A 27,971-nucleotide genomic window follows, 5' to 3' on the forward strand; every position below is an offset into this window, starting at 1 on the left:
AGTTGCTGGAATTCAGAAACAAAAACAGAAATTGCTGGGAAAACTCTGCAGATGTGGTAGCATCTGTAGAGAGAAAGCAGAGTTAATGTTTCAGGTCCAGTTCTGAAGAAGAACTTGAAATGTTAATTCTGCTTTCTCTCCAGAGATGCTGCCAGACCTGCTGAGATTTTAACACATGATCCGATAACAAGATTTTAATAGTTTAATAAAATAAATGGATTTCAAGGTATTTAAAATATAAATAAAATGCAAACTAGAGGAGAAATTTTGACTCCTAAGATGGGAGCCAGCAGTATGTGCTCTCAAAAGCAAAATGCTACCAATGCTGGAAATCTGATATCAGAACAGAAAATGCTGGAAACACCCAGCAGCTCTAGAAACATGTATTTTTCTCTCTCCACATGTTCAAGCAGCCCATTTAGATGCTGCAGAAGAATGCAGATCCATTATAATGACTAGTCATAATTAATGACATAGGTCCCTGATTGTATTTTCACCATTTATATGAGAGCTATGCCTGGTCTACCCAAGGGAACCTCTCTGAAAGAAGAGGAAGTGATGTAAGTTCAGCCTTAAACTTTTCTTCGTCACGTCAGGAGGAGCAGGAGTTCACACCCGGGCCCCCAAGTAAAGTCTGAATCTCTGTTGTTCTTTCCTTTCCAAAAGACCGATCTGAAACCCTGCCCATCGCTAAACTCTAGTGGGTTGCCTCCGGGCTGCCTAATGTTCAACTATCGGGAGTTTGGTAGCTGCCTGTCCATGAACAATTCAGGCAGGTACTTGGTCTGTGTAATGAAAATAAGGCCTGACTGCTTTCTACTCAAGTTTCCTAGTCTGAGATTTAAATTCCCCTTTGAGCATCAGCTTTTATGTGGCAAGCATTTGCTAAGAATTCTCATTGACTGAACTTTAATTTTGCATGCTGCTATGTACTTTGGTCTATTTGGTGAAAATTTTTGTGGAAATGATGAATGCTGCATGTATCATTGGGACTGCTCGGCTGGAAAATCTCCCAAGCTGAATTAGCACAGGCACTACATGTTGAAGTACCTTTAGGTTAATGATTGTGTCTCGACTTGTGACAATTCAGCTCTCTTACAAGGTTGGCCACAATAGATTGCTCATCTCATACTCCCACTTATTATATCATTATAATTCAAGATTAAAACAACAAAAAAATCCAAAGGTGACAGATAAGATGGAACAAAATTACACATTCATGTTAATCATTCTGATTTCTTTGTCCCTGTTTTTTTTAATTCTCAAGATTTCAGGAACTGGCACTTAGTCATAAATTTTGACTGGCAACATAAAATGTGACAAATGCTTAGGGAAGAATACATTCAAAGGTATTATATATTTGCATTGCCGCCATGGCTTCTTGTCAGCTTTGGCTCAGTTGATAGCATCTCACCTGAGTCAAATTGTTCTGGCCTCAGGTACCATTCCACTGTTCACCACAAAATCTATATGAACACCTTAGGGCAGGGCAGAGGGATTGCGGCTTTACAGGTGAGATATTCCTGCAGATGGATATAAAGGATTCCAGGCAACTATTTCAAAGAAAAACAGTGACTTATCCTGGCCTATATTTGTATACTACAACCGACACCACTAAAAGTAAGATTACCTGTCAGATTATTGTCTGTGGGAGTTTACTGAATGCAAATTGGCTACCTCAATTCCTACATTTCAGCAGTCACGATACTTCAAAAGCGCTTAATTGACTGTAAAGAGTGTAGGACTGTCCTGACGGTCTAAAAGGTGATATAGAAATACAAGATTTCCTTTTAACAAGGTGAGAATAATGGATCACCATGAAGTTTGAGAGGGATATGGACCAAATACAGGTAAGTAGGACTTATTTAGTTTGGGAAACTTGGTCGACATGGACGAGTTGGACTGAAGGGTCTGTTTCTGTTCTGTATGACTCTATGATTAAGTTCAGGTGCAGGGATAAGAACATAAGAAATAAAAGCAGCAGTAGGCCACTCTGTCCATCATGCCTGTCCCTCCATTCAACAACATCATGGCTGACCTGTCACAGGCCTCAGCTTCTATTTCTCGCCAACTCAACATAGCCATCAACTCCCTGATATTTCAAAAAGTGCTGTACCTGCTGTTTAAATACTTTTAGTGATCTAACCTCTACAGCTCTTTAGTGTAGAAAAATCCAGCCATTCAACAACCTGTAGGAGAAGAAATATCATTACATCTCAGTTTTAAGTGAGTGTACCATTATGCTGTAACCATGTCTCCTAGTTTGAGATTCCCCCACTAGTAGAAACATCTTCTCAACATCTACCCTGCCAAGCCCCCTCAGAATAGTATATGTTTCAATAAGATTATTCCTTATTTTTCTAAACTCTAATGAATAAAGGCTACACCTGTTTAGCTGTTCTTGATAAGTCAACTCCTTCACCCATTAATCAGCCTAGTAAATCGCTTTAGAAAAGCCTCAAAGCCAGTATACCATTTTGTTTTAAAATACAGTGTCCAAAACTGTACACAGTATTCCAGGTATGACCTCATCCAAACTCTGTACAATTGCAACAAGACTTCTCTGTCTTTAAATTCTAATTCCTTAGCAATAAATGCCAAAATTCCATTTGCCTGCTTATATACTTGCTGCATCTGCAGGTTAACTTTTGTTTTGTTTCATGCACAAGAACACCCAAATCCCTCTGATCTGCACTTTTTGGAGTCTGTCTCCAATTAAATAATAGTCTGTTTTTTGAATCTTCCTATCAAATCACTGACTTGATACTTTTCTACATTAAATGCCATCTGGAAAGTTTTTACCCACTCACTCACTCAACTTATCTATATCCCCTTGCATATTCATTATATCCTCATCACAACATGCCCGCTCACCTTTTTTGTATCATCAGCAAATTTGGATACATTACACTCTGCTCCCTCCTCCAAGTCATTAATATTGATAACAAATACTTAAGGTCCTGGGGCTGATTCTTGTGGCACTCCACTGGCTATGTCTTTCTAACCTGAAAAAGCCCCATTAATCCTGACTCTGCCTTCTGTTTGTTAACCAATCCTGAATCCATGCTAATACCTTACCCCCTTATCGCTCCTAATTTATGCGATAATCTTTCACATGGCATCTACTCGAATGCCTTCTGAAAGTCCAAATACACTACATCTTCCAGTTCCCCTTTATCAACTCTGCTTATTGTATCCACAAAGAACACTAGCAAATTCATCAAATATGATTTCCCTTTCACAAAAAATATGTTGGCTCTGTTTGATTGCATTGAGCTTTTCTAAATGTGCGGCTGATGGAACAAAAGATATGATGCTCCAGAATATAATAATTATTCTCTGGTGTTGAAAGATTCTTAATGGTGACATTCCCTCTTTCAGGCTGTACCATGGAAAATAATATTATATTTGGATGAGAGAACAAGTAAAGTACCAATGATCCCAATACAACATTATTTCTTCCTTCTGCTGCGTAACTCAAAAACAACTAAGCCTCAAATATCGAGAGCAAGCCGACCACTCCATATTAATGTTAAATGTATTATTAAAACCAATAAAAACGCTCAGAAATAAACTTCACACCATAAATATCTGTGTAGCTCTTCTCTGTAAAGAATAGACTGGTACAAGTTTGTATCTCAAAAAATTTTTCTTAAGCAGGATATTCTTCCAGCTTGTAATTTTATAATCAATGAAGGAAAGCATAGCCTTAACATGCTGTATTACTTTTCTGATGCAGGTGGACAGACAGACATAGGAGAAGATATTTCTGACCTTGAAACTGATTTATTGATTATCTGGCACTCCCCTTAACAGAGAGAAAATTGAAACCAGTGTTGCTGAATCATTAATGAAGGCGTGTGCAGTGTTTTTTTCACTACACTAAGCATTTGGCTATTACGCTCACTAGACTTTGTCCTTTAATAAGATCTAAATAGCATTTAAGTAAGAATGTTTCCTCCTTTTATGTTCATTTTTCCTCATCAGTACCTCCAATAAACTTACATGGCCTTTTCACAGAAACTCAATACAGGATATATAGGATTTATTTTCTGACGATATATATAATCTTGTAGTCTTTCTCCAACTTATCCCCTGCTCACAGATAAGCATTAAATCATGCTTTTAAGTACTACCTTACATGTCAGAAGTCATTTTTCAAAAGTTCAAAGTTCATGAGAATAGATGTTAAAGTAGAGTTTTTGTTGTTTAATTTCCTGTACAATATAGGAGACATAATTGTGAATTTTCATGGCTATAGTTCACTGAATATGATCAAAGTAAATCCTAGCTGTAAGCATTCCTTTATAATTTAACTATTTCACTAGAAGAGATGGGAAATAACATAAAGCTTTTGTACTTAACTGAATTTAACTGAAGAGCTACAACTAGTATTTCTGTAGGGCCTATAATGTAGTAAAGCACCTCAAGACACCTCGGGGGGCTTCATCAAACAAAATTTGGCACCAAGCTACCTATTAAGGCAGATGATATAAAGCTTGATTGTACTATGTTGATTTCAATGAACACCTCAAAGGAGAAAAGAAAGGTGCAGAGATTAAGTGAGGGAATTTAGCTTAGGGCCTTGGCAGCTGAATGCACAGCTACCAATGGTGGATTTTTTTTTTTCATTCAAAAGATATTAGCATTGTTGGCAAAGCAAGCAATTATCACTCATCCCTCATTACCCTAGAGAAGATGGTGGTGAGCTGCTTTTTTTTAGAACAACTGTGGCTTTTGCTAGCCCATTTCAGGGTCCAGTTAAGAGTTAACAATGTTGCTGTGGATCTCCAGGAACGTTGTCTCTGTCGGGTGATAAATTTACAAGTTGATGCTTCTGACAGTGACTGTTTCAGTGTTTTGAAGAGATGGTAGTGTTTCTCATCTTTAGAAAGATAAGCCGTTTCTCAATAATTCCCTTGGGGCTGAAGACTTTGAGTGAAATTGGAAAAATAATAAAGAGACATCGATATCATCAAAGATTTTCCTTGTCTTGAGCAGCTGGCAAGGCTTTTATGTTCTCTACTTGGAAAAGGACATATTCCTGTACGGGAATTAAAGGAACTAAAAAGTTTTCTTGTTATTCATTCAAGGGATGTGGGCTTCACTGACTGGGCCGGCACTAATCAGCCACTTGAGAAGGTGGTGGTGATCTGCCTTTTTGAACTGCTGCACCAAACTGTGCTCTTAAGGAGGGATTTCCAAGATTTTATCCCAGTGACAGTGAAGGAATGGTGATATAACTCCAAATCAGGATGATGAGTAACTTGGAGGAGAAATTGCAGATGATGGTAGTGTTCCCATGTATCAGCAGCTCTTGTCCTTCTAGACGGAAGTGGTCGTGTGTTTAGAAGGTGCTGTGTTAGGATCCTGGATGAATTTCTGCAGTGCATCTTAGAGATAGTACACATTGCAGCTACTGAGTATCACTGGTGAAGGGAGTGAATGTTTGTGGGTATGATGCCAATAAAGCAGAATGGTATGCCCTCAGTGGTGCCAAATTGATCAGTGACACAATGCTGTGACATTTCAGATTCATTCAGATTATAGCCATGTTCTTGCTTTGTTTTTTCTATCATACCACAGGAATGTAATGCTGATACAGATGCATCCTCATACAGTGGCTACAATATGGTCCATATGAGCTTGAAAGAAATCTTGGCTGATATATAGTCTAAAGGGAAGTCATTGAAAATAGAATCACCCAAATTGGGTATTGAATGTTGTGAAATCTTGGGAGCCCTCCATATGAGGTACTGACCAGCAACCTTGCTTGCAGTCAAAATTCACAAAGAATTTTGCACTTACAAATCTCAGCATTGACTCTTTGAAAGTGGATATTTTGGAAGGGCATCACATCAAAGCTGCATTTAGGAACTGTGGATCAATAATCCATCCTTTTTTTGAGATGCATGTTAGTGAGCAACTCCAGTCTGTGCATCTGTACTCTTTTAATAATCCATCTTAATCCTTTTATCTATCTCAATCCTCAATTTGTCTTCTACACGGCCATTATATTTATGTGTGTCAATGGACAGGCTGGTATTCTTCTTCAAATATGATTTGTGCCTCCCATGAAGCTTCCAATTTTATCAAAATGTTCTGGATACCTCGATGTTTAATCATGAATTAAAGTGATAGGCAATGTTTCTGAAATTAGTTACTAAAAGTGCAAAGTGTTGCATTCCCCAAAATGGAAAGCCTTGACTAACCAGCCCAAAAGAAACATTTTTAAAAGCAAATATAAATAACTGGTCTTGGGAAAAGTTCCTATTGCCAACACTTGCTTGGCATATTCATATTCACTAACAACAATGAATTATGGCTGTGTTTCTCCAAGACAGCACAAGTAGATATTTACTAAATTGTTTGCTGCATTCTGTTGCTCTTACCATTCAAATCATTAAAAGTTCACCTCTGCATTCAAGATGAATGCACCAGGATCTCACTTTAAATCAATACACAGAAATTTTGTTACATAGCCACATTGGAAAAGAAAGCTCCAGTCTAATAAAATTGTGGTTGCTTTCTGAAGTAATTGCTATGTCTGGGCACACATTTAAAAATAGAGCTTTATGCACTGTAGCAATTTCATTTTGTTGGCCTATATTTAGCACTGGTGACATCCAACAATGGAAAAAAAAATGGAAACTGCAAACGATGTTCTGAAGAAATCACAGGTTATCTGAATTTGCCATCCTTGATTTCCAGGGGTGTACAGTTTCCTACTAGATCAAGTTAATGTTTATAGATTTTACTTTTTATAGTATTAGCACAGCTTATCCTACAACATATATATACACAAACCGCTTTCAAGGTATTCTTAAAAGATGTAAGTGATTGTTTTTCACATAAGGTTGTTTACAGATGGAAAATGAAATAAAGAAGTTTCTGCTGTTCACACAGCATCAAACTCTCACTCAAAAGTAAAGGTTAATACAAATATAGATACAAAGATACTGAGTATTGAAGTAACAAGGTGTAGAGCTGGATGAACACAGCAGGCCAAGCAGCATCATAGGAGCAGGAAGGCTGACGTTTCGGGCCTAGACCCTTGAAGTAGCTCACTTAACCCTCCAATCCTGCTCTGCCATTCAATATGATTATGGTCAATCTATTTGTGTTTTGAATTCCACATTCCAATCTACCCTTGATAATAAAAACAGAAATTGCTGGGAACACTCATCAGGTCTGGCAGCGTCTGTGCAGAGAAAGCAGAGTTAAAGTTTTGGATCCAGTGACCTTTCTTCAGAATATTAACTCTGCTTTCTCCACAAATGCTGTCGGACACGCTGAGTATTCCCAGCAATTTCTGTGTTTGTTTCTGATTTCCAGCATTTGCGGTTCTTTGATTTTTTTTGTCCACTCGCAATAATCTTTGACTTCCTTGCATTTCAAAAATCTATTTACCTCTACCTTAAAAGTATTCAATGATCCTGCCTACACGACTTGCTGAGACAGAGTGTGCCAAAGTTGCATAACTCTCTGAGAGACAACATTTTTCATCTCTGCCCTGTAGGGTCTACCCCTAATTTTAAACCAGCTGCCCCAAGTCCTGGACTTACCCACAGAGGAAACATCATTTACTCATCAACCTGTCAAAACTGTTCAGGGCCTTAAAAACTTCTATCAATCACACCTTAATATTCTAAACTCTAGTGAGAACAAGTCCATCCTTTCCAACTGATTATCATAAGATAACTTGCAGGTTTCAATCAAGTAAAGATCCTCTGCTTTGCTCTCAAGCATTTACATTCTTCCTTAAATAAAGGGATCGAGGTAGTACATAGTATTCAAGATGTGGTCTCATCAATGCCCTATATAACTGAAATAGAACATTCTGACTTTTATGTTCAATACCCCTCATAATAATGGATACCACCACAATAGCTTTCTTGATTTGAAGCAAAATGGTGCAGGAGATTTGAAATAAAAACAGGAAATGCTGGAAATACTCAGCAGGAGACAGAAACAGAGTTAACGTTTCATGTCCTATTCCTCCTCTTCAAAACCCTTCTTAGGTACATTCTGTACCTGCGTATTAATGTAAATGATGCACTAGAATTCCTACACTCTACACCACAGAATTCTGCAGTTGCTTTCAATTTAAATAATATCCTGCTTTTTTATTCTTCCTGTCAAAGCGAATAGCTTCACATTTTCCCCATAATACTCCATCCACCAGATTGTTGTCCACTCATTCGTCATATCTATATCCTCCTGCTGCATTATATGCCCTCTTCATAACACATTTCCTACTTATCTTTGTGTCATCCTTAACTTTAGCTGCCATGATGTTATCCCCTCATCTAAGTCATTGATAAAAATGATAAAATGTTGAGGCTCCAGCACAGACCTCTGCAGGAACCCACTGATCACATCCTGCCTTTTGGAAAATGATCCATATATGTATATGTTTTGTTTTCTGTTAGCCAGCCAATCTTCTGTCCACGCCAATGTGTTATTCCTAAACCCTGTGATTCCATTTCATGCAATAACTATTCACATGCATTTTGTCAAATATCTTCTGGAAATCCAACTATTTTTATCCATAGCATATGCTACTCCTGCAAAGAACATCAAAAAAATTAAATAATATTTCTCTTTCACAAAACTCTGCTGACTCTTCTTGATTACCTTGAAGTTTCTAAGTGCTCTCCTTAATGATCAATTCCAAACCCTATGGTGTTAGTGTTAGCTTATAGGGGTGAGCTCAGGGTTAGGTGGAAAGATGATGGGAAGATAATAGAAAGACCTGATCTATTTTACATGAAACCCCTGTCAAAACAACAAACAGTGCATATTGACCTTCCATTTAAATGGTCACAAGGGTTTCTCTCGCACCACAATTTCTTTTAGACCATCAAACATAGTGACAACTGAGTGTGTAATATTACTTTCTCTTTCGTTGCCTTTGGCATTTTAGTAATGGCATTAACTTTGTTATGATATGTCCCTGGGAGTATTTCATACACCCATCCATTCATCAAGGTCCAGAGACTCTAGAAAAACAGCAAAAATTCGGGAGGAACATTAATTGCTTTAAGGCAGAACTTCTCAACCTATCTTAACAGGAAGTACTAGTTCAGATTGATCAATACTTCTGTAATCCCAGCAATGTCAGCTGGGATCTGTAGCTGCTGCAGAACTACAGACGGTCCAGCCATTCCAAAGAGTCCAGGTGTTTCTGGAGCTGCGGTTCCCAGAAGGTGTTGAATAGTTCTGAGGGGACTGGGTTCCAAAAGGCCATGGGACAGTTAAAGGGGAGGTTAATGGTGGGGAGGTGGACAGATACCAGTGATGAACTCGGGAAATCCACAAAAGAGATCCTTCCCTTGCCCAACACTAGTCTGCACAGCTGAAGCTGCCATTAACTGATCACTTAAGGACTTTAATCAGCCCATAAGGAGATAGCTGCCTGACACCTCCAGCAACCACATACATTTTCAGAAAGTTATGGATGCTGTTGGCCATTGCATGTTTGCAATGCTGAAACTGATGATGTAAGCTTGAGAGCTGTGTGTTTTGTGTTTACATTTTATTCATATAACTGTTGTTTTTTTAAATTTCCATTTGCCCTATTCCCAACTAATTTAAACATGGGTTGGCTACAGGATCAAGAGGAGTAAGTGCATGGTAAAATTCCAACTGAGAAGGACCTGAACCATTGGCATTTTAAAACCATAAGAGCCACAATGTTAGACCATTTACTAAAATGAGTGCTCAATGGGTTCTACCCTGATGCACAAGAGAAAATATACCAATGAGATGTGCATATAACCAGATGCATTAATATTTACAATCTTATAAAGTTGTCAAGGGGACATTTATCAGACAAGAATACTTAAGTGATTGTGTGCTTTTACATTTTGCCTTCCTGCAGTTAGGATTCATTTGAAACTGAGTTGACTGTTAAGTTGACTCTCCTTAATGATTAATTCCAAACCCTACGGTGTTAGTGTTAGCTTATAGGGATGAGCTCAGGGTTAGGTGGAAAGACAGTGGGAAGATATTGGAAAGACCTGACCTATTTTACATGAAACCCATGAAACCCCTGTCAAAACAACAAACAGTGCATATTGACCTTCCATTTAAATGTTCACAAGGGTTTCTTATGGAGGTGGAATGCTTGAGTCAGGAAATCTCCTGACTTGGAAGTCCCAGTTCTTTTGAAACAAGCCTAACACACACATTTTCCATTTAACTTGGAGGGGAAGATCAGTGATACAGTTAGGCCTTCTACCTTTGGAGACTGTTCAGAGGCAGTCATGGAGGCAGACCAGTGTTGGGGCAACTGGTCAGAAATCTTGCCTTGGTTCTCCCATCATTGGCCAAGTTTTAAAAATGTTGTAAGACCCTATCGCCCTCACCACTCACCTCCTTCCACCTCATTTCTCATTCATAACTCATGATATCTCCATGTTACATCATTCCTCTATGTTGCCTTCATATCTATCTTATACCTCCCCATGCCATCTACACAGCCCCCTATACATTATCCACTATGATCAGACCTCAGAAACCATGTGGAAATGAAAATGATAATTAAACTTCTTACAATGTACGAGAGATCTCACTTGTACACACTTGATATTGAAAACAAATCTCATTCTTAAAACACATTTAAAGTTTTAAACTCCCTCAAGTGATCAATCTGTTTTAAAGACAAACAAAATTTCCTTTAGTAACTAAAGCAAGGACAATACTCTTAAAACTATCAATTAAAATATGAACACAGGCACCTCTTTGATGTAAGTGATTATGGAGCTTTTGAAACTCAGCCAAGGATTCATAGTGGGCTTAGATAAAATGACAGACTTTGGGAATTATGAACAGTGACATTTATTAAAACAATAGGAACAGATGGTAATCTTTCTTTTTCTCTTAATCAAATGACCTAACAATCAATACACGCCAATAGTGGATTTAGTTTTTTATTACTCTAACTCATAGCTGAAGCTCATATCTTTTCATTTTCATTGGATACAGATTTAAATGACTTCAGATCATGACATGTTAACTGACCTTATCTACTCTTCAAGCATGACATAAATGATCAGCCATGAACTAAGTGAACGATGAGTAAGCTCAAAGGACTAAATAGTCTGCTCCTATTCCTATGTCTCATGTCTATTCCATCATTTTGTGAATCACACACTGTGGATTAAGGTCTTTGGAACAGTGAGAATGAACTCAGCACAGAAATTGTTGGCAAAACTCAGTAGGTTGGTCAGCATGTCCAGGACAAAAGCAGAGTTAACATTTCGAGTGATGACACTTCATCAGAACCAGTTCTGATGAAAAGGACTTGAAATGTTAACTTTGCTTTTTCTCCCGGTTGCTGCCAGTCCTGCTGAGTTTTGCCAGCAATTTCTGTTTTCATCTCAGATCTCCAGCATCTGCAGTTCTTTTGTTCTATTTTACTAGTTTAAATGACCCTGCTGAATTTGAATTTCCCAAAGGTGTGATTCATGCCTGATCCTTTCCTCTTGCCATCAAAAGTATGGGCCAAGACTTCTGCACCTGGACCCAGCCCACTATTTCTAAACGCCTTCAGAACTGACCTAACTCCATTCAGTCCGAAATGTACATTTATAAGCTGCCAAAGAAGTGCAATACTAAATGGATTCAAAGCAATCTCATCATCCCTGTGGACCATGGTTATGTTTGAGGATACACATTAGTTTGCTATTGGACAGCACCCAAAAGGGGAAAGATTGCCAACCACCTGCAAGTAACATTTGGACTTTCTCAGAAATATGTCTTTTACATAAAACAATTGAACTAGACTAGATAGACTGCAAAGCTGGAGCAAGGTTTATTATAGCAATGACCATGTTTCAAATTTTCAGCAAGAATCAGGTTTTAGAATTTAATCTACTGAGGTGCAGGAACCATTACAAATGAGAAAAGTTAGAACTGGGTTATTCAAAGAACAATAATCGATACTAACTGATACTGGACAGAAAACATGTAGATTTTGTTACATAAGTGCAGTGATTGGAACCAGGTTGACCTCATTGACTACGAGGTCATTGATTGGGGTTGTTAACTTGGGCCAATCAGGAAAGCCCTGGCTGACTAATATAACCAGGAGATAAGAATATCCTTAAGTCAGGCAAATGTCTCAGAGCTGGCTGGCCACAGTGCAGCCAGTGCACTGTGTACAAGTGAATAAAGGATGACTTGGTGATGGGATACCTGCCTCTGTGCAGTTATTTAGTGGCGACATAAGAAAGCAGGATGTGTCTGGAGAATATTTGCTTGCTACAGTCATCTTGGAGTCGAGGTAAGCAATTCTGGCATCATGCCTTTATTTGGGAAGCTTGACACATTCGATCATGCTGTCAAAGACTGGACCCAGTATGTGGAAAGAATGTGATTTTTTCCTGGGCAAATGACATTGGGGCAGATGAAAAGCAACAAGTAATCCTTCTGACTGCTTCTAGACTCGCAGCATTCTCAGTTATAAGAGTCTTAACTTTCCCAGAGGCACCAGACACGAAAACCTTCCAAGAGTTGACGGAGTTGGTTAAGGAATATTAAGACCCCAAACCTCCTCTAATTCTGAGACACTGTTTATTCAGCTGTTAGAGAACCAGCGGAATCCGTATTGGGATTTTTGATGAGGTTAAGACAACTGGCAGAGGTGTGTGATTTTGGATTAACATTGAATGAGATGCTGAGAGACCATTTACTATGTAAGATTAATGATGTAACAATGCAGAAGTGCCTACTAACTGAAGCCCAACTGGACATCAAACAGGCAGTATGACTGGTGTTGTCATTAGAAAATGCAGTAAGTGGAGTGTGGGAGCTACAGGACAATGGAAGTGGACTCCCTCACCTCTCTGACTGAGAATGAGGAACACCACTTGTGTGTAAGCAATTGCGGAGCCTCTCACAGGGCATATCCTGAGCAGAGGGAACCTTGGCCAGCCCACTGCAGAACCCCATAATAAAGCTGAGCTTTGATCAAGTGGCTAAAAATTTCTTCAGAATCTGGGTAGGCAAGCCATTGTAGTTGCTGCCAGTTAGCGGACTTGAGATGGTAAGGAGCCCTACAAGGCCTAACTTGAATAAAAAAAACTTGTAGGCCTTTACCCAGGAGAATGGACACCCTAGAAAGTCCCCCTACATGTTGGTTGGAAGAATTCAATTTCTTAGTGACACACAAATTGGAACCAATTAAAATGAATGTTTGTTTAAGTGGTCACCCAGTTTCTATGGAGATCAATACTAGGACAGCTGTATCTGTGGTTGCGGAATTGGTCTTTAACAAGATTTGCACAGGACTCCAATCCTTAAATTTGTACAAGACCTCAGCCAGACTGAGAAGATACACCGGGGAACAATTGCAGATCAAAGATACGGCTTCGGTCCCAGTCTCCCATGAGAAGCAGTTGGTGCAGTTGCCACTGATGGTAGTAAAAGGCTCGGGCCCAAGCTTATTGGGGTGGATTTTGTTGAGAAAGATTCACCTGGATTGGCTCAACACTTTTCGGTTAGAAAATGGCTGCCTCAGTGAAGTCCTAGTGAAATACCCAGGAGTATTTCAGGAAGGGCTTGGGACTACCAAAAGCGTCAAAGCCACTTTACATGTTTACCAGAAAACAATTCTGAGAATTTGCAAGCCCCCCTCTAAGTTAAATCCGAGTTACACCTGTTGGTAGATAAAGTGATGGTGATCAAAGAGCCCTGGTTCCCACGCCTGTACTGGAGCTTAGGTCTTTCCTTGGGTTTGTGAATTATTATGGAAAATTCATATGTAACCTGTTTTCCATCTTGGCATCGTTATACTTGCTATTGAATAAGGGTTAGCTTTGGAAATAGTCACGTAGCCAAGAAGTAGCCTTTAAGGAAGTGAAAAAGCAGCTACCGTCATCTAAGGTGTTGACCCACTATGAATCAAAGCGAGAGATAGTGCTGACGTGCAATGCCTCCCCATACAGTATTGGGGTGCTGTTGGCTCACCGGTGGCCCATTGGAGAGGAATGCCCAATAGTGTGTGCTTCCCGGACTTTGGCTGAAGCCGAATGCAAATATGCCCAGATAGAGCAGAAAGGTTTGGTAGTCACCTTTGGTGTGAAGAAATTCCACCAGTACCTTTACAGACAGAAATTTGTTGTAGTATCAGATCATAAACCCCTGTGAGGGCTACTGAAGGAAGACAAAGTGGTGCCTCCCATAGTTTCCAGTAGAATTCAGTGTTGGGCCCTTATTCTCAGCACGTACAGGTTAGAACACCATTTAGGAAGCCAAGTGGCTAATGCTGATGCCTTGAGCAGCCTCCCACTGGCAGATACTCCACTGGTGGTGTCACCCCTGGAATAGTCTGTTTTGGTTTTAAACTCCCTGAACATCCTTCGAGTCACTGCTGAGAATATCCGACTGTGGACACAAAAAGATTCAATCCTAGCGAAACTAAAACAGCTGGTGGTAATGGGGGAAACAGAAGGGCCATTGCAACCAAGATTGAAATCCTTTTTAGCCTGGCGACACCAGATCACCGTAGAGAACTTCATTTTACTATGGGGAGCAAGGGTGGCTGTCCCAAGTAAAAGTCACCACCAGATACTGGCTGAACTCCACCAGGGTCATCCAGGGGCTTCCAAGATGAAGATGCCAGCAAGAAGCTATGTCTAGTGGTTGGGGTTGGATGCTGACATAGCTGCATTGGCAGACAGTGCTCAGTTTGCCAGCAAGGGCAAAGATTACCACAAGTAGCACCCCGACGTTCATGGAAATGGGCAGGAAAACCCTGGACTCAGTTGCATGTCAACTATGCCCGTCCTTTCATGGGCTGAATGTTCCTGGTCATCATGGATGCCCATTCAAAGTGGTTGGACGTGTACAAAGTTAGGTTGACAAACTCAGGGATGACAATTGAGAGGCTGCAAGCATCATTCGCAATACAAGGACTCCTGGAAATATTGGTCACAGACAATGTGACATTATTTACCAGCAGGGAATTTGAATATTTCATAAAGTCAAATGGCATTTGGCTCATAAGGCCAGCTCCATACCATCCATGGAATTTGAATATTTCATAAAGTCAAATGGCATTTGGCTCATAAGGCCAGCTCCATACCATCCATTGTCCAATGGTCTAGTGGAAAGAGCAGTCCAGACATTAAAGGCAGGCTTAAAGAAGCAGCCTACAGCGTCAATTGATATTAAACTGTCCAGGTTCCTGTTTGATTATAGAACCACACATTACACAACTACAGGTATAGCCCCAGCAGAGCTGCTGATGGGGAGAAGACTCCACACCAGGTTAAACCTGATATTCCCAGAACTGGGGGGGCAAGGTGAATCAACAGCAGGAATGCCACATGCCGCCTCTAAGCGAGAGACAATTTAATTCGGGGGACAATGTTTGGTGCTGGAATGATGGAAATGGCCCTGTACGCGTATGAGGCAAGGTTGATGCGAGGTCAGGTCCTGTCACTTACGAAGTTTGAGTAGGTTATACCGTTCTCAACAAACAGGTGGATCATCTGAAAGCTGTTACCTCGCAAACGGGGCAGGAACAAAACATGCCTGGCCCCTTAGAACAGCCAGAAGGCCTGTTGGAAATCATAGGTTCTCCCCCTCCATCTAGTGTCGAGCAAACCCCAGAGTCTGACGTGAATTCCCCCTCAATATCATTACCACCTTAAGAAGAGGAGGAAACTCTCCCACGACACTCCGGACACAAGAGGTACACGCGGCCTGTTGTTAGAGTCTGAATCAGAGGAAACGGACTTGGGGCAAAAACATCTCAGGAAACTTGGGGGGGGGGAGGTGATGGATGTAGTGATTGGAACCAGGTTGACCTCATTTACTATGAGGTCATTGATTGGGGTTGTTAACTTGGCCCAATCAGGAAAGCCCTGTCTGATTAACATAACCAGGAGATGAAAATCTCCTCGGTTCAGGGACTGACTCCAAACTGGCTGGACGTAGCCAGTGTACTGTGCACAAGTAAATAAAGGGTGACTTGGTGATGGGATACCAGCCAGATATAAACAGGAGTGTCAGAGGTTCTGTTCACTCTCTGAGCTGGCTCTGAGGGAGCTGGATCAGTGTCAAAGACTCCCCACGTGTAAATAAAGACCGACTTGCTGATGAGATACCGGCCTCTGTGGAATTTTTTCAACACGCATTTAACAATGTTGCAACCTCCTGATTGAACTGGACTGTTACTAGCAAAACCAGATTCTCCACTTTTCTTCTTTCTATTTTTTTGTAATTTTCCTCTCACTAGTGAGACAAAGCATACTTTTTCAGGCACAATTGATTCCCCAAGAGGCACAATTTACTTTCCCTGCATTTACCAATTTGGGTAAGAAGCGATGAAAATCATCAAGCGGAAGCAATTGGATTTAGGTGACTATTATCCACATGAAGTCACTTATCAGTTGTGAGTTACCCATTCCATCCTTGAGATTACAAGTAAAAAGGGAAAAGGAAGTGACATCTGCTTAAACCTCCATACGAATTTTACACATTGTTCTGCTGGCTTAGTTGGAATTAAATAACGCAGGAAAATTCATATATAACTGGCAAAACTTTGCATGACATCCAACACACCTTAGGTGTTACATTTAATATTTGCGTCATGTACTGCTTAGAGGTTTGATAATAGTGCACCAGCTGAATGCAGTTAGTAATTCCCAATTCCAATGAATATCAATTGCAGACTGAACTGGTACCTCCCCACTCAACTTCGATAGAATTTTATTTCTGAGATGTCATTTTGGCAAAATTGTGTCTGCCTTACCTTTCATTCCAAACTTGGAGTGTTTTCCAAACTTGAGAATTATTAGCATTAGTATCAGTCCAGTGCATGCCAAAGCTGCAACCCCAACGACAACATATACCTGAGATACAAGAATATTTATATTAGAAAGCATGAATGTTTTGTTTAAAATTTGAATATACATTATCTTTAATTATTCTGTAAGTGTAGGCTGATTGTCTGCTGTTAAATTCACTTAAATTATTCTTGTTTACTAAAGAATTTTGCTTTAGGTGAAGGGCTGGTGGGGCCAGTGGGCAGGTTGGGGGGTGGGGAGGCAGGGGGGAAAGTTCATCTGGAATAGATGAAATCCTGCATTCCTGTTCCTGTTCCTCACAAAAGCAAGAATGCACACTGTCTGACTTTCTCTGGGACTGGTTACTCTATGATCTGGATTGGCATGGCATTGGCATGTCTTTTCAGGCTAGAGTTAAAATTGTGGTCAGATCTCAAGGATGCCATCACTCTGGACATCAAAATCCATTTATAAAAGTCCCTCTGACTTTGGTGAGTGTCCATGCTACCTGTTCAGGAAGATGATGTAATCCTGGTAACTAACTCAAGGCATTTTAACTTCCTACTGTCTGGTTTCAGCCAACTGGGCAGGCTTAAAACTGCCCCTTTAATGTTTTTAATATTTTATAATATTCTATTTCTAGATCTTTTAAAATTCAAAATTCTGCATGAAATTCTAGTGAAATAAATGCTCTTTCCAACTTTAGTTCCCCCACCCTCGCAAGGAACACTCCTCTGATAGGTTTCCCCCATTTCCGTGCTCTCGATTTCTCTTCTTTACCCACTAGTACTTGGGATTTCCTCATACAGACGCACATCAATGAGCAAAGGTTTACAACTGCAAAAAAAAACAAATACCATTTACCGATATCATGTGATCATGTGCTTTAACCTCTAGGAATGCCTCCAGCCATAGTTCATATCTTTAGCTTTGTTAGATTAGATAAAATGCTCATCCTCCAAGCACCTTCTACTGATGGTGCCTTGAGTCCCCATAAACACAGCAGATCCTCACACTCTTCTTCCTCAACTCATAATAGCACTTTGATTACACTCTGAGGCCCAGCCTTACAAAGTCCCACAATATTACCCCAACACTTACATGAAAATTGGTGCATGAGCCTGTATGGATCCTAATTCACAACCCACATGATAAAGCCCAAACTCTCAGACTCTTCAGTTCTTCCCATTTGAGCGTAGGCTCTTAGCAGTCGATGAAAAATGCCCAAAAATGGATGCAGCCAAATTTCTGGGCCCAGGTGTCTTGCTGATGACATTGGTCAAGTGTTACAATCTATCATCCTACTATCCATCCTATGTATGTTGAGTATAAAAATCGACCTGTAATGGTCTTGTGGTACAGTGGTGGTGTTATTATGTTCAAGGCCCACTTTCATCAGAGGTGGGTCAGAACCCATCTGAACAGGTTTGTTAAAGTATCTGAAAACTGACCTGTTAGTGCTAGTTCTCAGATCTATCCTACATCGACCATTAGCAAAAGTCAAATCCGCATGCTTCTTGGTAACGCATATGACATGCATAGAGGTACATACAGTATTCATATTTTCTTTGTAAGCTGCAAGGATGAGCGCAGGACACAATGTATTTTCAGTCACTGTGACCGTTCATGGATCTGTTACCTGCCTGTCTGAGCAGCATATCTTCAGGATCAATTTTCTAGAAGGCAACTGACCTGCAGCTGCCTTTGGGTTTGCTGTCCGACTAGGAATGGTGTGTAACTGAGAAGGAAGGAAAGCCAAACATGCACCACCACAGCTGGATTGGCAGGCTTCTCCTGAGGTGAAAGCCAGCCTCAAGGTAGGATTAAGCAAAATGGCTGCAAGAAAAATTTGAGGGAACCGACAGGATGTATGCATTCCGAGCATGGGCTGAGAGAGCAGTGCCCAGATATTGCCCTGGCAATGGCAAGCCCCGATCCATGGATGCCCTCAGGCTTGCCCTTTGCAGCAGTCAAATGGCCAGATTGAGTATTTTTTTCATGCTACTTTGACCTCCTGCTGTGCTCTCCGCTCTTCTTAACATACAGCATGGACCCCACGCACCACTGTAAAAATTGTATTTTGGTGGAAAGATTTGCTTTCCAAATTATCTTAATTGGTTTCCCACTGTTGATCTGCAAGTTGTCAACACAGGAATCCATCCGCCTGTATTAAAGCAAGTGAAGGCAGGAACAGGTCGCTGACACGAGCTGACTTTGTTCACTCTTACACCTCCAAACCAACATCTTAAAAACCTGTTAAAATTCCCACTGAGGATCCTTGCACATATGAAATCATATCAGCTTTTCACACGTAGAGGTCTGAATACACAGTGCTGCTTTGAGATCTGGATAAATTGGAGTCATCAGCATGCGCTGACAGTGCAATATGGATGAATCACATTACTCAACATTATGCCATGAGCCACACTTTTATTTCCTAAGTTAATGTAACAAGGACATCAACATTTTATGACTGGCAGCATTGGCTGACTTTATACGTAATGAAATACATTGTCATTGCTCTTTGTGGGCTAATGAAGATTAGTGCTCAGTTGTGTACTATAAGTTGGAGGTAATTTCATTATTTCAGGTTTATTACTCTATTCAGTTACAGCGTATGGAAAACTCATGAGGCTAAATCCTGCATGTTTTTGGCTAAGTGCCAGTTACAGTCAGTTTTAAGAAGTTTTTTTGTTGCAAGGCTGAGCAAGTTTCCCTGCAGTAGCTTACCAAACTTGTTTCATTAACAACTTACCCCACTCATCCAACAGCCCTCTCACTCTATTCTATCCCCATCTTACCATACACCATTCCCAGAACAACTCACCATTGCTACCATGGCCAGGAATTTAACAGTATTCCTGGTGGCAACACCATCTTTGAGAGACCATTGTGCTCCCGGACAAGAACTGCCATGTCCGGAACTGCCAGACTATGGCCCAGATGCAATGAAGGGAAGTTTGATGATCTACTTTGCAGGCATGGACCTGGATGTTCTGCTTATGGGGATGGTGCACTATCGCTTGTTATGGAAAGTATCTACAGCTACATGATTCCTAAAGTCTTTGTAGCCCAAATAGATGAAACAAATTGTAAGAAACATGTAAATCATTACTTTATTTTGCTAATTTTAAAAGAACAAAGGTGCTATTAGTGATTACACACAGTGATGAAGTGAGGGTGAAAGCCCTTGGCATTCAACAAAGTGTCGCACCAAGGAGCCCTAGCAAAGCTGTAATCAATGGGTATTAGAGGGCAAACTCTCCAGTGGTTGGAGTCATACCTGGCACATAGCAAGATGGTTGTGGTTGTTGAAGGTCAGTTATCTCAGCCTCAGGATATCTCTGCAGAAGTTCTTCAGGGTAGTGTCCTAGGCCCAACCATCTTCAGCTGCTTCATCAGTGATACTCCCTCCATCATAACGTCAGAAGCAGAGACGTTTGCCGATGATTGCATAATTTTCAGCACTATTTGCAACTCCTCACATACTAAAGCAGTCCATGTTCAAATGCAACAAGATCTGGACAACGTCCAGGCTTGGGCAGAAAAGTGACAAGTAACACTTGTGCCACACAAATGCCAGGCAATGACCATCTCCAATAACAGACAATTTAATCATCTCCCCCGACATTCAATGGTGTTACCATCACTGAATTCCCCCACTATCAACATTCTTGAGGTTACCATCGACCAGAAACTCATCTAGACTTGCTAATATAAATACAATGGCAGCAAAAGCAGTTCAGAGGCTAAGAATACCGCAGTGAATAACTCACTTCCTGACTCTCCAAAGCTTGTGCACCATCTACAAGGCACAAGTCAACATTATGAAGGAATACTCCCCATTTGCCTGGATGAATGTAGCTCCAACAACACTCAAGAAGCTTGACACCATCCAGGATAAAGCAGCCTGCTTGATTGGCACCACATCCACAACGGTCCATTCTCTTTACTATCAACGCGCAGTAGCAGCAATGTGTACTATCTACAAGATACACTGCAGAAATTCACCAACGTTGCTCATGTGACAATGGGGGAGCATTTTGGGGACAATGAATGTTGTGTCATAAGGTTTAGGACGATGTTAGAAAATGCCATTGGTCAATCCAGTGTAAGAGTAATTATCTGATGGAAAGCAGATTTCAGTGGGGGCAAGAAGAGAGCTCAGCCAGATACTCTAGAACCAAAGTTTGGTGAGAAAAATAATAGCTGAGCAACGAGCTACCTCAAAATGAGATATTATTTGGGCCAAATGAAGATAAATTCCCTCAAAGGGAAAAGGTAGGTTAAACAAATCCAGAGCTTCCTTGATGATAAACGAGACAACAAATAAAGAAGTAAATGTGTGACAATGTTTACATAAATACAATTAAAAACCAAGCTGAACATAGAAGGTTGAAAGCAGAGGTTTAAGAATGAATATTAGCAAAGAAATCTCTGAAAAAAGACTGGCAGCTAACAAAGGGAAATCCCAAAGTCTTCTACAAGCACAGTAAAAGGAGAAGTAGAACTGATTAGGGAGCAATAAAGGGGATTTATGCACAAATGCAAGAGGCATGGCTCAGATGTTAATACATTTCATTTTTTTTTTACCTACAAGGGAGATGATATGTAGCCATGGTGACAGAGGAGGAAACTCAGTCCAGAAGGATTTAAAAATTATAAGAAGGAGAAATTGCGTAAGTCGATGCTTAAAGTTGACAAGGAATTGGAACTGAGTGAAATGCATCAAAAATTTTAAAGGAAGTGAGAATAGAAATTGCAGAGGGACTAGCAATTACCTTTCAATCCTCCCTGGCTTTGGAGATGGTGCCAGAGGATGGGAGAATTGTAAGCATTATGTCCTTGCTCAAAAAATTGCTGTAAAGGTTGGCCTTGTAAGTTCAGACCATTCAGTTTAACCTCAGAGATGGGTAAACCTCTAGAAATTATCCACGATATAATTGTTAGTCAGAGAGAATATTGTGGATTTATTTGGAAGAATCAGCATGGATATTTTAATGGAAAATTGTATCTACCCAATATTCTGGAATTTTTTTTTAAAAGAGGTAACAAAGAAGATTTGGAGGGCAAGGCTGTTGATATGGTGGACATGGACTTTCAAAAGGCATTTTACACAATACCACACAAGTGATTTGTGATGAAAATTATGTATTCTGGAATAGAAAGAATAATAGCAACATGGATACAGGATTGTCAAAAGGATGGGAAACAAGAGTGATGCTTTATAGGTATTTTTTGAGCTGGAGTAAGGTCTGTAGTGGAGCTCCCCAACGGTCGGTATTGGGACACTTGCTCTTCCGGTTATGTATAAATTCTCTAGATTTTGCTGAGTAGGGGCCAATTACAAAGTTTGCTGATGACACAAAATTTGGGAGCATTGTAAATTGTAAGGAGGATAGTGTAGAACTTCAAAAAGACATTGATAACTTGGTGGAGTGGGTGGATAAGAGACAAATGAATTTTAATGTAGAGAACTGTGAGATGATGCACTTTGGTGCAAAGAACATGGAAAGACAGTATAAAATAAAAGATACTAATGTAAAGAGTGTGGGTGAGATCTGGATACATACGTATGTATGTCATGGAGCTTGCAAGAAAGATAGTGAGAGCTGCTCATAAAGAAAATAACATTCTATGCCTCACAAAAATAGAGTACAAGAGCAGGGAGTTAAGTGAACTTATGTAAGATATCGGTTAGATAACAGCTTGAGTACTGTGAGTTCCGATTGTAGGAAGAATGTGAATGCATTGGACATAGTGCAGAAGACGTTAATGAGTATAGTTCCAGTGATGAGACGCTTCAGTTATGAGGAAAGATGAGAAAAGTTGGAACTGTTTTCTTGGAGAGGAGACAGCTAGGAGGAGATCTGATACTAGATCATAAAATCATGAGGGGGTCTGAAGAGAGTGGGTAGGGAGAAACTGTTCTTACTCAGAAATAGATCAAGAATCAGTGTTTTGGAAGGTCAGTAAATGTGAGGTGAGAAAATATTTTTCACACAATGAGTAATTAGAGTCTAAAACACACTGCCTGGATGTGTAGTAGAAGCAGGTTCAACTGAGGTAGTCAAAAGGGTATTAGCTAATTATTTGAATAGAAATAATGTACAGGGTTACGGCAAACTGGCACTAAGTTAAAATGCTCAGAAAGCCAGGGTAGACACGATGGGCTGAGTGACGTCCTCCCAAACCTACCGATTCTGTGATTCACAATGAGCAATGGGTAGAAGTGCTTCTTATGTCGATATCACAAAGAGAAAATAAAGTGACTTAATTTTTCATAACTAAGCTTTTTACAGTATAAATGCTGATTTATGTGGATAGCTTCACAGTGCAATTAAAGATGCTTAATTTGTTCTTGATTTCTTTTAGCCAAAAAAGTAAAGTTTTAATTTAAACTATTTACAAATGAGCCTTGAGGATCAACATGATCAATGCCATGAAGTTGCAAAGATGTAAAAATATTCAATAAAACCATTTCAATTACATTTTAAATAATGGATCCATTGGGAATGTTAACATTATATGCTCCAGGCACTGAGGAAATTGAAATTAAGTATTATTTGCATTTTTAATTTTAGATCAATGGACCTGCTAAAACTGAGAACTCCATTTGACATCAAATTAAAATAATGTCAATGAATATCTTTTAAATCCTGTAGATGAATGATTTGCTGCTTGACAGTTTGGCAATGGAGGCCAAGGTGTGACAGCAATGCTACAAGAGGTGCAATGGTGAATATCTATGGTACAGATACATTTTCCAATCTATTATAGGATTTCTTTGGTATCACAATGGTCAGAAAAGTAAATGTAGATAGGTGAGACCATTCAATTCACTCTTAATTAAAGATCTATCTCATTCGATCCCAGCACCATTTTTTTATTATTATTATTCATTCATGGGATATGGGTTTCACTGGATGGGTCAGTATTTATAACCCACGCCTAGTTGCCATTAAAAAGGTGGTGGTGAGCTTCCTTTTGCAATTAGAAGGGAGTTCCAGGATTTTGGCCCAGTAACACTGACAAAACAATTATATATTTCCAAATCAGGCTGATGGGTGGCATGGAGAATGTCTTGCAGGTGATCGTGGTGATAGTTCACATGTATTTGCTGTCCTTGTCCTTTTAGATAGTTGTGGATTTGGAAGACACTATCTAAGGAGACTCGGTAAATTTCTGCAGTGCCTCTCAGTTGGTACACATCGCTACTAATGAGCATCTGTGATGGGGGGAGAAATGTTTGAGGATGGGGTGTCAATCATGCATGTTGCGTTGTTCTAAATGGTGTCAAGCTTTTTTAACATTGCTGAAATTTCGCTCATCCAGCCATGTGGGGAGTATTCCATCACATTTCTGACTTGTGATTTATAGATAACAGACAGGCTTTGGAGGAGTGGAGATGAGTTACTCACTGCAGGATTCCTAGACTTTGAGCTTCTGTTGTAGCAACAGTAATTATATGGCTAGTCCAGTTCAGTTTCTCGTCAATAGTAACCCCCAAGATGTTGATAGTGACGCTAATGCTATTGAATGTCAAAGGGCAATGGGTTACATTCTGTCTTGTCAGAGATGTTCATTTCCTGCACTTGTGTTGTGTAAAAATCACTTGCCATGTATAAGTCCAAACCTGGATATTGTCCAGGTCTTGCTGCATTTAGGTATGGACTGCTTCAGCATCTACAAAGTCATGAATGGTGCAGAACATTGTGCAATCATCTGCGCAGACCCCTACTTCTGACTTTACAGTGGACGGAAGGCCATTGATGAAGCAGCCAAAAATGGTTGGGCCTTGTATGACTACCCTGAAGAACGCCTGCAGTATGCAGATTAGTGAGGATGAGGTCAACTGTGTTTCTCTCTCATTGCTTCCTTCACCACCTGGCACAGACCCAGTCTAATGTGATTCAGTTGTTATTCCATAAAACAACCAGGTGACACAACTAATGACACTCTTCCCTCTGAGTCAGAGGTTGTGGATTCCAGTCCTATTCCAGAGAGTTGAGCTCATAGTAATGGCTGATAATTAACTGCAGTATACAGATGGGCTAAAGGATTTTAGATGTGACATCAAACCCAGGTCTGTTTCAATCCTCCCAGCTGGGTATACAATAACCCAGGATTCCATTTTTATGAAGAATGGGAGAGATTTCCCCACTGTCCATATCAATATTTATTCCTCAATCGCATCACTTTTTACAATATTCTAATTTTAGAAATTTGCCATACCGCTTCTTACACTCTAACAGTTTTAACACATACCAAAAGTCATTCTTCGATTGTACAGAATTGTAGACATTCTGAGGTCACAAAAAATGCTCTAGAAATACAAATCTTTTTGCCTGCTTTCACATAGCCATATGAAGCAATTTGTTCTATTGAGCACTAATCTCTTACTAAGGTACTTACCGCAATGCCATCCTCCATTGTCTTTTCTGTGACATTAGGTGGGCCAATTGCAGTTGAATTGTCTGAGGTCACACCAAAGATATCCACAAATGGGCCATATGCATCTGCAATTAAGAGATATAAATATTTCAAGTCTTTTAGTACCAATTTCAACCAACTAACAAAGACCACAGTGTGTTTATAAGAACATTGTAAATTTATTTCTGAAATATTATTATCCAATGTAATTCCACTTTAATGTATTTTGACAGTACCTTCCTAAAGTCTTATATTCTCTACATCTATTTCAGCTATACCCAACCATTCTCAACTCATGAGTAACTTTCTGGCTGTACATTATGAACACAGCCAGACACTACCTCAACAATTGACAACTCATAACTTGGTTATAAATGACAATCCAAGTGTTCTGTAGTTTTACTTAAAATGGCTTTTCCTGTAAAATATTTCATGAAAGCTCCTTATTTTCTAACCATATTTGAAGTTTTCTGATATGGATCCTCAGAGTTTACAGCACAGAAACAGGTCATTCGACCTTAACTACCAATGCTGGTGTTTATGATCTATACGAGCCTCTTTCTATCCTATTATATAGACATCACTATACCCTTCTATTCCTTTCGCCCTCAGGTACTTATAGGCTAGATTTAAAATTATTTCTACTGGGGTTTCATTACTTTAACTGTATTCTGTACCATCAGCAAACTAAATTGATCTGTACATTTGCAACAAGATCTGACTGCAAAATAGTCCATTCTTTCACTATTAGTTCAGACATGATACATTTCTGTGTTACAAAACCAATGCAATAGAATGCAATAAAATAATATTTCCTGAGTAGCATTACGATAATGTATAATTCTTCAGAGTTCAATTTGAATGGCGTTGAATTGGATCTGATAGCCTTTAAAGATGGTGAGTAAATCTGGATGTATAGATCCTGCTCAATTCTGTCAGATCCCATTTTGCCAGCAGGGCAGGGGTAATATATGATTCACGTGGTGGGAAACTTGAAACTCAACAGGGCTATTTGAAATTAGTGCTGAGCTCAAACAGATCCCATTTTTAATATGGGGTATTCCAAGGACCTTAACTCACAGTCACAAATTTCTGGAGGAGGCTGGCGTGCTCTTAATAGGCAGGTAAAGTCTGTGTTTACTTATGATCTGAAGTTATTTAAATTCCCAACGCTTTAAAAAGTAAAACAAAATCAGGCGGCAGATTTCAGTTCAAGCAAAGAACCCACCCTCTCCTTGAGTGCAATGACTGACAGGCTATCTGGTGTAGCTTCAACAAATCATAAGCCATCTATTCATAAAGTTTGAGTAGACTTCCATGTTAAGATTTCCCAAGGTGTGTTATTGCAGAACAGCCCATTATGAATACTTGGCTGAGTTTCAAAAATCCTCCAAAAAGAATTCTCTTCACAGGAGTATTGTGTTGACATCTTAATTTACAATTTTAAGAGATTTTTATGGATTATCTGCCTTTGATGTTATTAGCAAATAAAAGTTTGTTTTCAAAATAGATTGATCAATCAAGGGGATTTCAATTTTTTGAGCGGATTTTACGAATGAGGGATATTTTTCAGTATCAACTTTTATAAGTGAAAGTTCACTTAGATTGTCAAATGTTTAGTTTTCATCTCCCCATGGTTCCTGTGGTCTGCCCATAGCGGAGACTGGTGGACCCTAGGTAAATAGTTATGAAGGAGGCATGGGGCTATTTAGTGGGTATATAATATTCTGGAGGCTATGAGGACATGTTGGTGTAAGGGATAGAGGAGTGATATGACTTTAATACAACAGTATAAAAGTCATAGATGGCAAGCCTGCCACATCATTCACAGGTCTCAGTGGCTGCCTCCAAGCTACCTCTGGAGGTGATGGGACTGATTTTATCCTATTCCAATCTATCTAGAATTAAAGTATGGTAAATGAGGACCCTTTTAAATGTGACAGGTCTGCTGAGTCAGGAAATTTCTCAACTCCCTATTCCCTAGAGTTCTTAATAATGCGTGGGGTTTCTGTTGAAACATGTAAAAAGTATAAATCTAAGTCGTAGCTCCTTGCTTAATCTGTTGTATAGGGTTTGTTCACACATCCCTTTCAATTTCCTATTACCAAGAATGAGTCTTGGTAGTAACTTGGATCAAAAGCTCAAAACTGTAATTTATTACTGTAACATCTTGTCATTTCTGCACTCTTCAAAATTTCTAGTAAAATTTTTGAGTCACATTATAAGTCTAGACAAATTCATTATCTGCCAAAACAGTGTGAGGTGTAGCAAAGATTTGAGATTATGCTGTTTTTGTTTAATGAATCTGTCTTACTAAATGAATTAGAATTGCAGATTGCTAGGCTTTCAGGTAGGCCAAAAATTATCAGCAGTAGTTGACAACTTGATAATTATTCTGAATATCTTATACTGACTGACTCAATTTACCATTTAAATTGTGTTCTCAGCTAGGGATTGATATTATGCACTTAAAGGGGATGTAATTCTACTCCAAGAAGAGAGAAAATGCAATCTCCGTTGCATTTTAAGCATTTTAAGACTGACCATTTTAAGTAAGATTACTAACTTATGAACAAAAACAAAGTTGCTGGAAAAGCTCAGCAGGTCTGGCAGCATCTGTGAAAGAAAATACCAAGTTAACGTTTCAGGTCTGGTGATCCTTCCTCAGAACCGGACCCAAAACGTTAGCGCTGTTTTTTCCTTCACAGATGCTGCCAGACCTGCTGAGCTTTTCCAGCA

The 27,971-nt window shown here is 39.7% G+C and overlaps 1 protein-coding gene across 1 annotated transcript in view; it reads right to left on the reverse strand.

Moving 5' to 3' along the window:
• ntrk2a (neurotrophic tyrosine kinase, receptor, type 2a) overlaps positions 1-27,971 on the reverse strand; it is a 227,657-nt gene that overhangs the window by 148,097 nt on the left and 51,589 nt on the right. The window contains exons 10-11 of the mRNA XM_048595207.1: positions 25,215-25,318; positions 16,766-16,865 (exon numbers count right to left, since the gene is read on the reverse strand). Coding sequence (XP_048451164.1) covers positions 16,766-16,865; positions 25,215-25,318 — 204 coding nt within the window. The remainder of the gene's footprint in view (positions 1-16,765; positions 16,866-25,214; positions 25,319-27,971) is intronic.

Source organism: Rhincodon typus, chromosome 3 (assembly GCF_021869965.1).
Source record: "Rhincodon typus isolate 14 chromosome 3, sRhiTyp1.1, whole genome shotgun sequence".
Classification (NCBI taxonomy): Eukaryota; Metazoa; Chordata; class Chondrichthyes; order Orectolobiformes; family Rhincodontidae; genus Rhincodon; species Rhincodon typus.